General features: G+C 61.9%; 2 protein-coding genes across 2 annotated transcripts; both read right to left on the reverse strand.

Moving 5' to 3' along the window:
- Positions 1 to 402: 402 nt before the first annotated feature.
- LOC116629120 (protein FAM50A) lies at positions 403 to 6584 on the reverse strand. Its single transcript, XM_032399417.1, has 13 exons — positions 6374 to 6584; positions 5077 to 5161; positions 4875 to 4974; positions 4487 to 4632; positions 2215 to 2291; positions 2039 to 2105; positions 1898 to 1959; positions 1582 to 1658; positions 1305 to 1359; positions 1045 to 1093; positions 873 to 943; positions 662 to 772; positions 403 to 527 (listed from the first exon to the last, which is right to left on the reverse strand). The coding sequence occupies exons 1-13, from the start codon at positions 6482 to 6484 to the stop codon at positions 519 to 521; spliced, it is 1020 nt and encodes a 339-aa protein (XP_032255308.1). The 5' UTR covers positions 6485 to 6584; the 3' UTR covers positions 403 to 518.
- A 734-nt stretch (positions 6585 to 7318) lies between these two features.
- LOC116629121 (rab GDP dissociation inhibitor alpha) lies at positions 7319 to 13559 on the reverse strand. The gene is made up of 11 exons (XM_032399418.1): positions 13249 to 13559; positions 11902 to 12009; positions 11658 to 11757; positions 11366 to 11500; positions 10700 to 10898; positions 10297 to 10428; positions 9608 to 9707; positions 9041 to 9212; positions 8597 to 8741; positions 8411 to 8465; positions 7319 to 8321 (listed from the first exon to the last, which is right to left on the reverse strand). The coding sequence occupies exons 1-11, from the start codon at positions 13291 to 13293 to the stop codon at positions 8169 to 8171; spliced, it is 1344 nt and encodes a 447-aa protein (XP_032255309.1). The 5' UTR covers positions 13294 to 13559; the 3' UTR covers positions 7319 to 8168.
- Positions 13560 to 13929: the final 370 nt, after the last annotated feature.

The raw sequence follows: 13929 nt of genomic DNA on the forward strand, positions 1-13929 counted from the left end.
CCAAACACACACTTTTTCACCAGATACAAAGACCAGAAATACTGTATAATTTCATTTATGTGAAACATCCAGAACAGGCAAATCCATACAGACGGAAAGTAGGGGGGTACCAGGGGCTGGAGGAGACACTGCTAATGGGCACGGGGTCTCCTTGTGGGGCAACAGAAACGTTCTGGAAGTAGACAGACATGATGGTTGTACAACACTGTAATGTACTAAATACGCCTGAACTGTACACTTTCAAATGATCAAAATGGTGAATTTTGTCTCAAAAAAATGTTCAAAACAAAGCACAATGCAGGTGCTCCCACTCTGATGTGTGCATTTATTTATCATCAAAGAAAGCAGTGGTAAGTGACACCACCAGGGGTAGGAGGTGGCCAGCCCCCTCCTCTCTCACCCCTGTCAAGTCGGAGCTGAGGGAAGTGGGCACAGGGCGGGGGGCGGTTGCGGCGCCTGGAGTCCTGGAGACCCCGGGACGGGGCAGAGGACAGAGGGAGCCGGGGGAGCCTCCACGTTCACCGGATCTGGTGTGAGAACAAGAGGACAGAGGAGGCAAGTGGAGCCGAGTGGGGGGGCAGGCCGGCTCCCCTCCCCCCAGCGCAAGCTACCCAGCGCAGTGCCAGGGTCCCCTGGGGGGGGGCGGAGGGAGGCTGCTCACCGTGTACTTGTCCCACTTCTTCTCAGGGTCATAGGGCTCCCAGCGACTGGCGGGAAAGATGTGCTTGTTCTTCTCGTACCAGCTGCGCAGCACCACCTTGCCTGCGTGGGACTGCGGGGGGACACGGCCAAGCCCTGCAGCTCACGGCCACCGGCCACGGACGGCACGGCTCTGAGCTCCCCTTCCCTCCGCGCCCCCCGCAGCCCCGCACCTCATCCTTCTCCACGGTGGCATCACTCAGCAGCCGCACGTCGTCGTGGACGTCGAAGTTGAAGAGCGGCCCTGCACGGAGAAAGCAGCCCTCGGAGACGGCCCGCCGCCCTGCCGCCCGGGGCTGGGGACTAGGTCCCGGGGGCACGGGAGGGGCCGGCCGGGGCACTTACCGCTCTTCCCTCGGGCCTTGGTGACAATGAAGTCATAGAAGCTGTGGTGCTAGGCGCAGAGGGCAGGAAAGCGGTGGCTGAGGACCCACCTCGGCTGCTCCCGCCCGCCGCCCGCCGCCCACCGCCCGACGCAGGCACAGCGACCCCCGGCGGCCCCACCGGCCCAAGCCAGAGACCCGGGCGGGGACGAGGGCACCCGGAGCCCACCGGCCGTCGCGCGGCCGCCCCGCCCAGGGCTGCAAGGACGAGAAGGGGCTCACGTGGGGGATGATTAAGTCCTCCTTGATGTACATGAGCTGCTCCACCCCCGCCGACCTGACGGAGGAAAGGCAGGAAGGCGTGGACGCGCCAGGCCGCCCCGGGCCCCTCCGCCTCCGGGCAAAGGACAGAAGCGGGCGCCCCCCCCGCGGAGCGCAGCGCCGCCGTGTCGCCCTGCCACCCTGCCCCCCTGCCACCGGGGCCGTCAGCCTGGGCGCCCCGGGCAGCGCCCGCCCCCTCGGGCTCTCAGTCCCAGAGCCGCCCACCCCGCGCCCTGACCTGAGCTCGCTGAAGTCCTTGCGCAGGATTTCCAGCGCCTTCTGCAGGAACTGCTGCATCGTGTTGCCCTTTTTCATCTGCGGCGGCGGCCCGAGCGCCGGGAAACAGAACGCGGCAGCGTGGAGGCCCCGGGCGGGGACCCCGCAGCCCCTGGCCCCCCCCACCCCCCAAGGGGCCAGGCCCTCTTGCCTGCTCCCCCCAGGACCCCCGGGGGAGCGCCCACAGGGAAGGACCTGTGAGCTTCTGGGGTCTTCCCAAGGAGCTCGGGGGGCCGCCGCGGTGGCCCGGGGAGCGGGGCGCGCTGCACGCCGCCTACCTTCACTGTCCGCCGGTGCCCAGAGCCATCCCAGTAACTGAAGGTGATTTCGATCTCCTCACCTACGAAGCACAGTTGCCCCTGAACCCCGCGGGCAGCGGCGCCGGCTCCCCCCGGGCAGGCCGCTCAGCGGGCACTCACTCTTGATCTTCTCCTGCTTGGCCTCCCACTCCTGCCGCAGCTCTTCGCGGAGCCGGTTCTCCTCTTCCTGGGAGAGGAAATGGGTCAAGGACGGAGGCCCGGGGCTGCGGGGGGCGCGTGGCACTGCTCGCCCGGAGCCCAGGCCTCTGCCGGAGCCCGGGCCGGGCGGCTGTTACCTCGCGGTCCCGGTCCGGCAGGAAGCTGGTGTCCACATCGGGGTTCTTCCCCAATTTCCTCTTCTTCGTGGTGACCTCTGGAGCAAAAGGCAACACAGGGGTCAGCTGCATCACGGGCCCCACCGCCAGGGCACCCTGAACCTTTGTTTCTCAAGCCTGAGCTCCGACGCCACCTCCTTGGAGGCTTCCCGAAGCATCCGCTCCGGGCCACAGCAGCCTGAGTGTGCTCTTCGCGGCGCTCCGGAGACCCAGCCTTTGCCAAGAGGCCCTGACCTCGGTCTCCGCCGCCAGCAGCTGGACACGGGATCGGGGACTGTTCTTACCCCGTCAGCTGGGACCCGAAGTGCCTTGGGGGACTTAAGGCATCAGTGCCAGCCTCCGAGGGCACCACGGCTCCTCTGCATGGGAGGAACAGGGCATCCCCAGGAGGCTGACGCTCGGGCAGGACCCCCCCTGCCAGGAGCTGTGCTCAGCATGCTTGCACATCTGACGTGCCACCGAGTCGTCACGACAGCGCCAGAGCAGCACGGCGCTCCCCGCTCCCAGGTGAGCAAACTGAAGCCCAAAGTCCCCCCAGGTGCCAACACTGGAGCCAGAGGGGAGGAGGGAAGGGAGAAGCGGACGAGGGCTCGGGCCAGGCTCGGCCCATCAGGGACTCTGACTTGGTTTCTGCAGTTTGGATGTGAACGAACTCGCACGTTGGGTCTTCAGGACCCGCGGACACTCTTACAGGTTACTGAGGACCCCAGAGAGCCCTTGTCTACGGGGGCGGTGGCTACCGATAGTCACCAAATTTGAGATTAAGCCGGAGAAACACCGAAGACTCAGGACCAACGAAGGCACACGCTCTGCTAGCTGTTGGGACGGTGACATCATCACGCTGCAAGCTCAAGAGAGACTTCGATGCCAAAGGCCCAGAATGTTTTCGCACGATTATGAAAGTGTTTTGGAGCTTGCAGACCCCCCGAAAGGGTCTTACAGACTCCTAAGAGCGCTTTTTGAAAACTGGGGACCTAGGAGACAAGCCTACGCTCCAGGGCCTGCCTGCGCGTTAGAATCACCCAGAGAAAACTCCCACACCAGTGCCCCATCGCAGGGCCCCCAAAACGAAACCACAGCAGGGGGGAGGAAGCACTCACGAAGCCCTAGTGACCCACAAGGACGTTAACAGCCGTCCCCCAGGTCCGTGCTGTCCAAAACAGTGGTCCCCGCCACACAGACGCATTGCTCATGGGATGCTACTAACTACTACTAAACACTGAATATTGCTACATAGTACTGAAGTGCACGTCACCTGTTTCGGCTCTGGGACCACACGAGACCCCAGGAGGCACAGGCTCTTCCTCCTGACGGCGTCAGCCGCTCCCCTTGAGGCCACCAGACCGGGCCTGCGGCCGCAGCATGCGCCACCATCCCCTGCCTCAGTTCCCTGGCCACCACGCTTTCTAAACCAGCCCAGGCCCGCCGTCACAGCCCCCCAGGTCTTCACATGTGTCCCCTCCTGCCGGCTCGGCTTCTGGGCACACTCACCGCTTGACTCTACATTTCTCCACCCGCCGCCCCCGTCCCTCTGGTTGCTCATGAAATTCTCCTCACCCTAAAGGCCCATCTCAACTGTCCCCACCACAGGATGTTTTCCCTGGCCCCGAGCTGGCCCCGGACCCTTCAGCAGGGCACATACCGACCGATGGGACTCGAAGGCCCTGCCTCTGTCTGCCTCGCTGCTGGCACACGGGGGCCCCATGCTGGTTTCCCCCTTGCTACCCAGCCTTCCCGAATTGTCCCTGTCACCCCTTTGTCCCTCGGCCGAGAACTCTACTGTCCAGTTATGTTGCCCCTGAATGTCTGTGGCTGTATCAATTTACCCTGAAATGAATCAAACAGAATTAACGATTCGGTGTCCCAGCCACACAAGCTACGTGCCCGGGGGCCACCTAGCAGCACAGACACAACTTCAGGATCACCGCAAGCCCATCCTTCGTGGCACTTACGAAGGGCAGCTTCTGCGGGCTTCTTGATTGGGCAGCAGCCTCCCTCTGGCAGCCTCCTACACTGAAGACCCCAGGCCCCTGCCGAGAGGCCACACGCCTGCCTCTGACTCCCTCGGCCCCTGGGGGCAAGCCCCACCCCCCGGAGCTCAGCACGCGGTGCAGACTCGGCCCTCCCCGTCCTGCCCGAGGAGATTCGGGACCACGCACGGGGTGGGCCCGCAAGGCTGGGCGGTGGCTACGCGTCCCCGTGCTAGAGCCTGGTCCCTAGGACCGGCCTTTACCTTCCCTCTCCAGCTCCTCCTCGTATACAGCCGCGTCCTCCTCCTCATCCCCTGCCTCCTCCTCTTCCTCCAGGGTGAAGGACAGGCTGGAGATCTTCCGCTTGGCCTCCTTCTTGCGCTCCTTCTCTCGTAGCTTCTCCAGCTTCCTACCAAAGCACAGGCACCATCACGCACCACGTCCCCACCCTGAGGCTCCTTCCCTGACCCACAGCTGCCCGTGTGCTCAGTGTGGGGCCCGCGTGGCACAGGCCCGGAGCGGTCCTCCCAGCCTGGGGCACTTCAAGCTCATGGGCAGGCCCGCTCTCGAGGGGCAAGAACAGCCTGGCCTGCCCCGAGCACTAGCTGCATCTCGAGGGGAGGACTGCCGGCCGAAATGACAGGGACCCACAGCTGCAGCTCCTTCGACTGCTCTTTCTTGGCCAACTGCTTCTCCCTCTCCTTCACCAGCGCCTCCTGCTTGGCCTTCATATCATTCAGGGTCACAAGACCTGTGAAGTGAGGAGAGATGGGAGCAGGGGCCGGTCACCCGGAGTCAGCGAAGCGGCAGGCCTCCGGTCCAGGAGAGGGGGGCACGCGCGAGCTTCACTCACCGACGGTGCTGGACTTGAGCTCCGCCTCCACGGCGTCATAGTGTGCCGAGAACTTCTTGTCAATGTTAGACTTCATGATGTTCTCCTGTTGGGAAGGGAGAGGAGCAGTGAGGGCCACCCACCACCCCACTGTGGAAGTGGGGACCTGGGTTCCAGTCCCAGGTCTGCCTCTGGACTCACGATGATGTGACCTTGGGAAAAACGTGTCCTCTTTCCTTTGTCAAAGGAAGGTTCCATAGGTCTATGAGGGGCCCTCCCAGTGCTGAGGATGCCAAATGAGGTGGGTTTTTTGGCGACCTCCATGCTGTTCTGGCCCCTCCATGTCTCCTGCTGGGGACCAGAGTTCCCTCAGTGGCCTGGGGTCACAGGCTCTACCTGCCTTTGGTGTTTTTCATACCTAGCCTTTAAGCTGAAGGTGGAGACCCAAGCCAAGGGGTGACAGGAGAGAGTGAAGAGTGGTCAAGGGGCCTAGTCCCCCCCTGAGCAGTGTTGCTCCCTCTTGGCCCTAGATGTTGCCAACAGCTTCCCATGAGACCTCACTCCAGCCCAGCCCCATCCCACTTGGTACCACACAGGTCCCTCTCTGGCTGGTGGCCTCCAAAGGAGGGAGCCAGCAGAGAAATGCAACTCCAGCGGGCCAAACAAACAGTTCACACTGGGACAGCAGGGCTGGGTCACCAGCGGGAAGTAAGGTCGAGCCAGGCCTTGGCATGCGGCTGCTTCCTTGGGCCTGGCTTCCACAGTACCTAAGGTAGCCTGCTCTTCGGACAAGTCTCCCCAAAAGGCCCCAGCGGAGGAATCCTTTCTTCCTGACAGCCCACCACCACTGGCCACTGACTAAAGCCCTTAGTGAACCGCTCGCACCCCAGACACTGAACTCTGTCTTTGTCCCCGTGCAAAGGGCTCTGGAATGAGGCTCAGTGGCCAGTGGATTGGCCAGGGCCCGTGGGGCCTGACTTTCCTGGCATCCAGAGGCCTCGTTCTCAGGGCCGAGGGGCCAGGTACACGAGGGGAGCCCAAATTCCACCAATGGGACCACTGACTATGGCTCCGCCCAGTTGGAGGCTTGTCACAAGCTTAGCTCGTCTCAGCCTTCTGGGCACATTTTACAGATGAGCAGACTGTCGCCGGACCGCTTCTGCCCTTTGCTGGAGGTGAGCGAGCAAGGGTCCCGCCCCGCCTCGCCACCGGGGCTCTGCGTCCGCCCGCCGCCCCCCACCCCGGGTTTCGCGGGGCCCCAGAGGGCCGGGGCGGCGGGCGGCGCGCGTGCTCCGAGACGCCCCGGCCTGGCCCGCACCTCCGCGATCCGCTGCTTCATCTGCTCCATCTGCTCGCGCTGCTTCTCCCTCTTCTTCATCAGGTGCATGGCGCGGCCCGCTTCGCTCGCGGCGCCCTTGTACTGAGCCATGGCGGCGGCGGCGGCGACGGCAGCGGCAGCGGCAGCGGCAGCGGCAGCGGCGACAACGGCCTGGTGGAGTCTTAGCGACTGCAGACGGCAGCACCGTGCAGTCAGCTGACTCCCGCGCGGTGACGTCGGGCACCAGGGGCCGCCCCTCCGGCCGGCCCGCCCCCGCCCCGCCCCGCTGGCCTCCGGAGGCTGGACCCGTCCCTGGCTTCCTTGGTTCCCCATCAATTCCTCGACATTAACTCCTGGTCCGAGACTGGGTCCCCGGTCCTCCTTCATCCCGCTGACCCCAAGCCTGGGCCCCCAAGACCCTCCACTTCCTTAATGTTGAGCCCAGCCCAAGGCCAGATCCACACCCCACTCCAGTGCCCTTGCGGCCTCCCTGCCTGAGGCCACCCTGGCTCCCACTCCTTTCTTTCACTCCCCCACCCAAGACTGGGCCCCAGTCTCCTGTTTCCCCAGGCCGTGAAGCTGGGCCTGGGTGCCCTCTGCCTCCTCCTTGACCTGGACACAAGGACCCTGCCCTCTCCACTTCCACCCCTGCGCCCTAGGCCAGACCCCCTTCTCCCTATTTCCGCCACACTGACCCCAAGGGGTTGCAGTCCCGGTGCCAGCACTAATTATTTGCCGGGTGGCCTTGGGCAAGTCAACGTGACCTACTTCCTCCATACAGGTCCTTTTGGCTCAGGAGCTAATTCCCTGATGAAGGTGATCACCTTTCACACCCATCCCCAGCAAAGCTAACCCACAGACTGGAACCGATACAACGAACAGCCCAAGGAGCCGAGGCCCCGCCCACTGCCCAGTTTTTTCGGAAGCAAAACAAAAGATCTGGGCCCAGGTTTCAACACAGTTTTATTGGGAGGTTTTCTGTGAAATACACTAGAGGTTGGGGAAGGGGACACATTCACTTTGCAAGGTAAGGGTTTCCCACCACTAAGGGAAAGGTTGTGGGGTGGGGCAGGGCATACTGGGGTTTGGATCCATTTTCCCACCTCCTTCTGCTTTGCTCACATTTTTTTTTTCTCTCTCAGCAAATGCCAGAGAACACAAACACAAGAACAAGAAACAAAAACAGCAAGATCAACCTCCAACTGGGCCGCACCCAAGCCCTCTCCCCTCCCAGGCCGCACCAGAAGGCTGCGGGTGAGAGGCACAGTGCTCCCTTCTCAGATCGGGTGGGCCAAAGTTAATAAATTAGAATAAATTAACGAGGGGGGGGAGGAATGCAACTTTGTGCTGGGAGGGCCCCTTCTCTCCAACACACAAGAGAGTTGGTGGGGGGAGGCAGGGGGCATCTCCAAAGGCCACTACAGTGGGGGTAAGAGCAGTGGGGACAGAAGTCAGCTTTTCCTCCACGTTCTTCCCAAACAGAGCAGAAGAGTTAGGAGTGGAGGGGGGAGAGACACACACAAGGAAATGAACCCTCTTTTCCCAGAATAAGGAAGGGCCAAGAAAGAGGATGCTATCCAACCCCCCGTCTCCCAGACCGTCGCTAAGGTTAAGGATTTGGTCAGTGAATCAATGAGGTGGGTGACAGGAATGTAGAATGTGGTGGGGGAAGCAGAGAATGCTGGAAACCGGGGTGCCCAGCCACACCCATCTCCCCAGCCCGCAAGGAGAACAGACTTAGGTCAGGGGAGAGGGCACCAAGGGCTGGGGTGTGTGCGGGGAGGGGGGTTGTCAATCACTGGTCAGCTTCTCCAAAGACGTCATTCTGTTTGCGCTTCATGTTCTCAAAATCAAAAGCGGAGCCTGCCATGCGCTTGTAGATGTCTTTGATGTCATTGCAGGTTGTCTCGAAGTGTGTGGTGGCATCATAGGAGCAGGAACAGAACACCTGGAAATATCCAGAGCCCAGGGCCAGGATGAGTCGGGCAGGGGCCCTGGGTGGGCAGCTAGGAGCCGGGGCCAAGATGGCCTGCTTACCTGGCTCTCGGAACCATCGTCAATGGGCTCATATAAGTCACTGATGGCCACAAACCTGAGGAGCAGAGAGAAGGGAAGGGAAAGACCTCACAACAAGCCTTACTCTCCCTGGTCTCTGCTTCCCCCCCCCAGCTCCTTGGCTCCCTTCCTTCCCCCCAGTGAGGCCCCAGCCCTTCAGCCCCTCACTTCTGGTCAATGGGCTCCAGCAGCTCCAGGGCAGGTTCAACTTCCTTTTCCGGCTCTGTAGTCTCCACCGTGGTGCTGGCGATGGCGATGTACTTGCCCTGTGCAGCCACGTTGTGTGCGTAGGAGATCATGCACACGTAGATGTCTGCCCACAAGAAGGGGCTCCGTTAGCATGGGCACAGAGGGCCCCTGGAGGCTCGGCCCAATTCAGGCCTGCCTACCCACTCCTCCCCAGCCCTGCACAGCAAGCAGCATCCAAACCCACTCTCACAGAGGAGGAGAGTCCAAGCTACCCAATCGCTAGGGCCTCCAGCCGTGGGGATTGCTATGTAGGTCCCCATTCTTCCATGCAGGAATCAGGCAGACAGCCCCAAGAATGATGGGGAGAGGCAGAGTCACCCCAAAGAGAACACACTGGAGGAAGTCACCTGGGACTCAACCTACCTGACTTCCTGTTAACTTGGTTCTGGGGGATGATGATTTGGCAGGAGTTGGCGTCATTGGTGTTCTTGATGGGGTGGCTGAGGATGCAGATGATGCGGATAACCTGGCCGGCCTTCCGCACTCGGTCCGGAATGTAGCTGGGGTCACAGATCAGCTGCTTGCAGCGGGCCACCTGCGAAGACACCAGAAGACCTATCCAAACACTCCCCTAGGTGGCTGTGGGGCTGAGTCCACGCTGAGGGCTGGCACCGCACTCCTCTGAGCTGTAGCATATAGCTTCATCCTGTCCCTCAGGGACGTGGGCCCCCATATGCAGGGCTGGGAAAACCCTTCTGCTGAGACACTGTGCTCGAGAACACTCCCCGGACCTCTGACACAGCACGTGGGTTTGAGATACCTCTCACCAACAGAAACGGCTCTGTGGACTCTGGAGCTCTGGTCCCCAGCCCAAGGCTCTTAGACCTGATTAGCAGCAGACCCAGCAGAGCCAGAGTCACTGGGAAGACGGCCTCTAAGAAGGCCAAGCCCCACCCAGACCATCATGCTGGCACTGTGGTGAAGGCTTACCTCTCCCTCAGACTTCACACCCACCACCTTGCCATTCTCCATGATGATGTCATCCACAGGTTTGTTCAGCATGTATGTCCCTCCATAGATGGCACTCAATCTGTGGTGGGGAGAACGATGGTGGAGTCCCCGTCCCAGGAGGAAGACAGGGACTGGTGCCACTGTGCCCTCCCCCTGCCAGCACTGGGGTACAGAGAAGGCTGCCCTAGGCAGGCAGAGCTCAGGAGACCTGCTGGTTCTTCCCAGCTCCGTCACTGCCACAGACGCAGGACTGAACCTGGAGTGCTCCTTCCTCTCTGGAGCTTCAGCCTAGAATATTCTGCAAAGGGCTAGTACGAGGGTGGCATGAAGGTACAGCTAGCTCCTCAGGGGAACGGTCTGGGGAACAGAACAAAGGGCTCTGGAGAAGCCCTCTGACTCAAGGTTCAAAGGCCCCGGCCCAGCCCTGGTGCTGCCTGACTCGGGCTGGGAGCCAAGCGAGCCCGGGTGGTGAAGGCCTGCTTCTTCAACCCTGCACCTCAGCTGCCTGCCGCAGCACACCGCCCCCACCCTGTCGCCCAAGCACGGTATGAAGTAAATTAGACCACAGTGGGAAAGTTCGAAGGCTACAGAAATGCTCAAGGGTCCCATTTCCATTCTTGGCTTTCGTCTTATTTAGTATTGTCAACAGAAAAAAACCACGTTCTCACCTTGCAAAGCCCTGGGGCAGCTCACCAAGGCCGTAAAGTGGGTATAAATAAGGACTCTTTCCATACCGAGCCAAGGACTCACTGTACAATTTGATGCGGTTGATGGTCTCAAGACAGGGCTGGTCCAGGTAGCTGGGGGGACGGGGTCAAAAGAAGAGGCTCCGGCAGCAGCACGCCCAGCTCACCCCCACCCAAGCACCAGGCCAGCCTTCCCACCACCCTCTATGGCCTGGGAAAGACTATGGGTCAAATAAATGCACAGAAAAAACAAAAAAGACAGTGGATAAGCATGTGGCTGAGTGCAAGAAGTGTGCAGGCTGGGTCAAGGGAGCAGCACGCAGGCACGGGGAGGGCAGGGTGCAGGCCAGACGAGGGGCAGTCTGCCATGCCAGCTTCCTCTCACTCATCAGTGCGGTAGAGGGCCAGGGCATGGCCAGTGAAGTCGATGACATCCTGGCCCAAGTCAAACTTCCGGTAGACGTCACGCATGCTGGTGCTCTGGGGGTCAACACCCTCGAAGGTCTTGGGGTCATTTTCATCAAAGTTTGCCACAAACACCAGGAACTTGCGGAAACGCCGTTTCTCAAACATGCCCATCAGATCTGTAGAGGCAATGTGAGAAGAACCTTCACACCACAGAACATGAACCTCTCCTTCCCACAAGGCAGACCAAGAAAGCAGACACCCAACTCCCAGCTGAGTTTTGTTGCTGAGCACCGTGTAACCTTAAATTAACCCCTCTGCCCTTCTTGGCCTCAATTTCCCCATCTGTACGAAGAGGGGATTGGACTGGACAAGCTCTGAGGATCCTCCCAGCTCCAACACCTGGGGACGTTTCACCGGTCAAGTGCAACCCCTGTCAAAAGGCTGAAGTCTTTTAAGAAAGAGCAACCACCCATGCACCCTCTTTGCGTGTGGACTTCCCTCCTGGCATCCACTGTGAGGCTCAGGGCAGTCGAAGGAGGACAGACCAAGGGGGCTTATGGTACATGGGGAACGTGGCCTTGGGCAAGGGGCACCCTGCTCTGCCCCTCGCCATGATTCTCTGGCTCAGGGAACATGTACTCACTGGAAGCCAAGGCTTCAGTCTCGGTGGATGGCACCTTATAGATCTTTCCCCCTTTGTAGACAAAGCTGCCCTCCACCACCTTGAAGTCCAGGTAGCGCGTCACCTCCGTATACAGCAGCATCTTTACCAGCTGCCCTGTGGGGCGGTGGGGCGGTGGGGCGGTGGGGTGAAAGCAACATCAGCACAGGCCCCCCCGCAGTTCCCTAGCTGGTACGGCTGCCCCTTTTCTGGAGCCTGATCCTACTCTGGTCCTCCTACTCACCCCCCACAATACCTCTTTCATCTCTCTCACCATTGGCCATGAGGAATTTGGGGATCAGGTCCACGTTCCAGTCTCGTCCCCTGCCCATCGCCTCAGGGGGCCCCTCCAGCAACTGAAAACGCTTATACAGCTGCAAGCAGGAGAAAGAGAAAGAGAGGCACCTCAAGGACCAGCCCCTCCTGCCCCTGCCCCCCTTCCCAGAAAACCTGGGGAGCTACCCTGACACCCTATGTGAGAGGTTAATGGGGGATGGGCCCAGGCCCAGCAGCCTCACCTCCTCCAGGGGTGTGATGGAGGAGCTCTCACCCCCGTAGTAGGGGTTCCGGTCCATATGCAGCACTTTCTTGCCGTTCACGGACATGATGCCCGACAGGATGCATTCCTGGGGAAGAGGGCAACACTCACTGCACTCCCACCTGCCCACATTCCCACCAGCAGCCCTGATTTGTTCCCCACCCTAAACCTGAGAGGAGAGCAAAGCTAGAGACTCGGCTCCAGGGAAAGCTCCTTCCACCCCTGGCTGGCCGCCTGGCCTAAAATCAGGGATGACAGTTTCATCTGACTAGTCTCTCTCATAACTTTGCTGACCAAAGGGTTGAACGACAGAGGAGAAATAACGAAGGTGCTGAGAAAGAGAGTGTCCACCAGACACAGGGATGGTCTCGCAACTACCATGCCAAGAAAGTCATCTACCTACGTAGGGCCATGCTAAACGGCAGAAAAGACACAATGAGCCACACAGGAGATCCAGCTGAACAGCCAAGGGCACCAGAAAGGGAAGTGAAGAAAGGCTGAACACTGTCCTGCAATCTCAGGCCCCACCCTGGGCTGCTCTTTCCTCAAAGGACGGGAGCCTCTGACCCTGTGCCTGCCCAGCCTCGGGAGGGGCTTCTGCATCCTGACTGAGGAAGAGGAGTCTCTCCAGGGGAGTGGTCCAACAGGGTTTGGGGAAGAGGGAAGATAAACACCCTCACCAGTTACTGTCAGCAGGCCAAGGACAAAGGCTGCAAATACTACCCAGCCTGTAATCTCCATGGGAAACCGTGGTGGGGTAGCGGGAATGTGCTCACTGGCCCCACTGCTCCTCCTTCTGGAACATTCCCTGGGTCCTCGGGCCCCATAAAAAGCCAGGAACGCAAGATGAGGGCCCAACCGGGCGAGACCCCCTTACCCAGGGTCCTTGTACTTCATCCCCACCAGAATTAGCGCAGGATGGGGGGGGGGGGGGGGGGCTGGGGGCGAGTGATGGGTGGGGGCCGGGTGGGCGGGGTCGGGGGCACGGGGGGGGGAACCTCAGGCCGACTTGGGGTGCGTCTTCGGGCCCAGGAGGCCTTGAGAGAGAGGGAGGGAGGGACTGGGGGGGTCGGGCCCGGGGAGTCGAGGGGGCAGCTAGGTAGAGGGGTGCTTCTCGGAGACGGGGCCACGGCGGAGAAAGACGATGTCGCGGGCGGGGGAGGTGGGGGGGACGTTGGGCACGGGGCTGTCTTTCGGGGGACCCGAGCTCCGGGGAGGCAGCGCCGCGGCCGGCAGTGACGGGAGGATGGAGTCGGCGGCCGGGGGCGGCAGCGCCGCGGGGAGGAGGGGGCGATGCGGGGTCCCGGGAGAACGAGGCCGCACTTACGGTGAGGCCGGTCCCCAGCACGATCACATCGTATTCCTCGTCCATGGTCAGGCCTAGCTGCCAGCGCGCGTCGCTCCTCCTCCTCCTCCTTCACCACAGCAGCCGCCGCCGCTGCCGCCGCCGCACTGGACCAAAGATGGCGGCGACCGACGCCGCTTGACCCCTCCGCCGCGTCAAAGAGTCCCAGCCCCTCCCCGCGTCCCGCCGCGCCAGCAGGGGCCACCGCCTCCCCGCCTCGCCTCCCAGGAGGCGCAGCCCGGGCCTGGGCCCCAGCACCAGCGCGGTTCCGCAGGCGGCGCCGCTCGCCGAGGGCCCTGAGGGGACTGGAGTGGGGCGGGCCGGGCGGGGCGGCCGGTGCTGCGCCCCGCGAGGGATCCGTGCGCGGGAGCCGCGCGCGACCCGCCCGCCCCGCCCCCCAGGAGGCTGGGCGCGGCGGGCGCGCGCCGCTGCGGCAGCCGGGGGCGGCCCCCTCGGGGTGGGAAGCCGGCTATTGTCACGACGGTCTCCCCCCGCCCCCAGGCACCGGCCGCCGCGCCCTGCCCGCGCGCGCCGCAGCGCCTCCGTACCCTCGCCAGTTAGGGACCCAGCTTAACGAGGACCCTCCGGCCTTCCCTTTGGCCTGGCTCCGTTACATCCGGGCGCCTCCTCCTGCAGCCCTTAGCCAAGCGCATCCCCTCGTGC

Source organism: Phoca vitulina, unplaced genomic scaffold (assembly GCF_004348235.1).
Source record: "Phoca vitulina isolate PV1807 unplaced genomic scaffold, GSC_HSeal_1.0 scaffold292, whole genome shotgun sequence".
NCBI lineage: Eukaryota > Metazoa > Chordata > Mammalia > Carnivora > Phocidae > Phoca > Phoca vitulina.

Coding starts and splice junctions, on each gene's coding strand:
- LOC116629120 (XM_032399417.1), bottom strand. CDS start 6,484: ATGGCTCAGTACAAGGGCGCCGCGAGCGAAGCGGGCCGCGCCATGCAC. Junction 1,659..1,897: donor GGCACCGGCGGACAGTGAAG/GTAGGCGGCGTG, acceptor CCGCCGCCGCAG/ATGAAAAAGGGCAACACGAT. Junction 944..1,044: donor CAAGGCCCGAGGGAAGAGCG/GTAAGTGCCCCG, acceptor TTCTCCGTGCAG/GGCCGCTCTTCAACTTCGAC.
- LOC116629121 (XM_032399418.1), bottom strand. CDS start 13,293: ATGGACGAGGAATACGATGTGATCGTGCTGGGGACCGGCCTCACC. Junction 11,501..11,657: donor CAAATTCCTCATGGCCAATG/GTGAGAGAGATG, acceptor ACCGCCCCACAG/GGCAGCTGGTAAAGATGCTG. Junction 8,742..9,040: donor CCAAGTTAACAGGAAGTCAG/GTAGGTTGAGTC, acceptor TCTTGTGGGCAG/ACATCTACGTGTGCATGATC.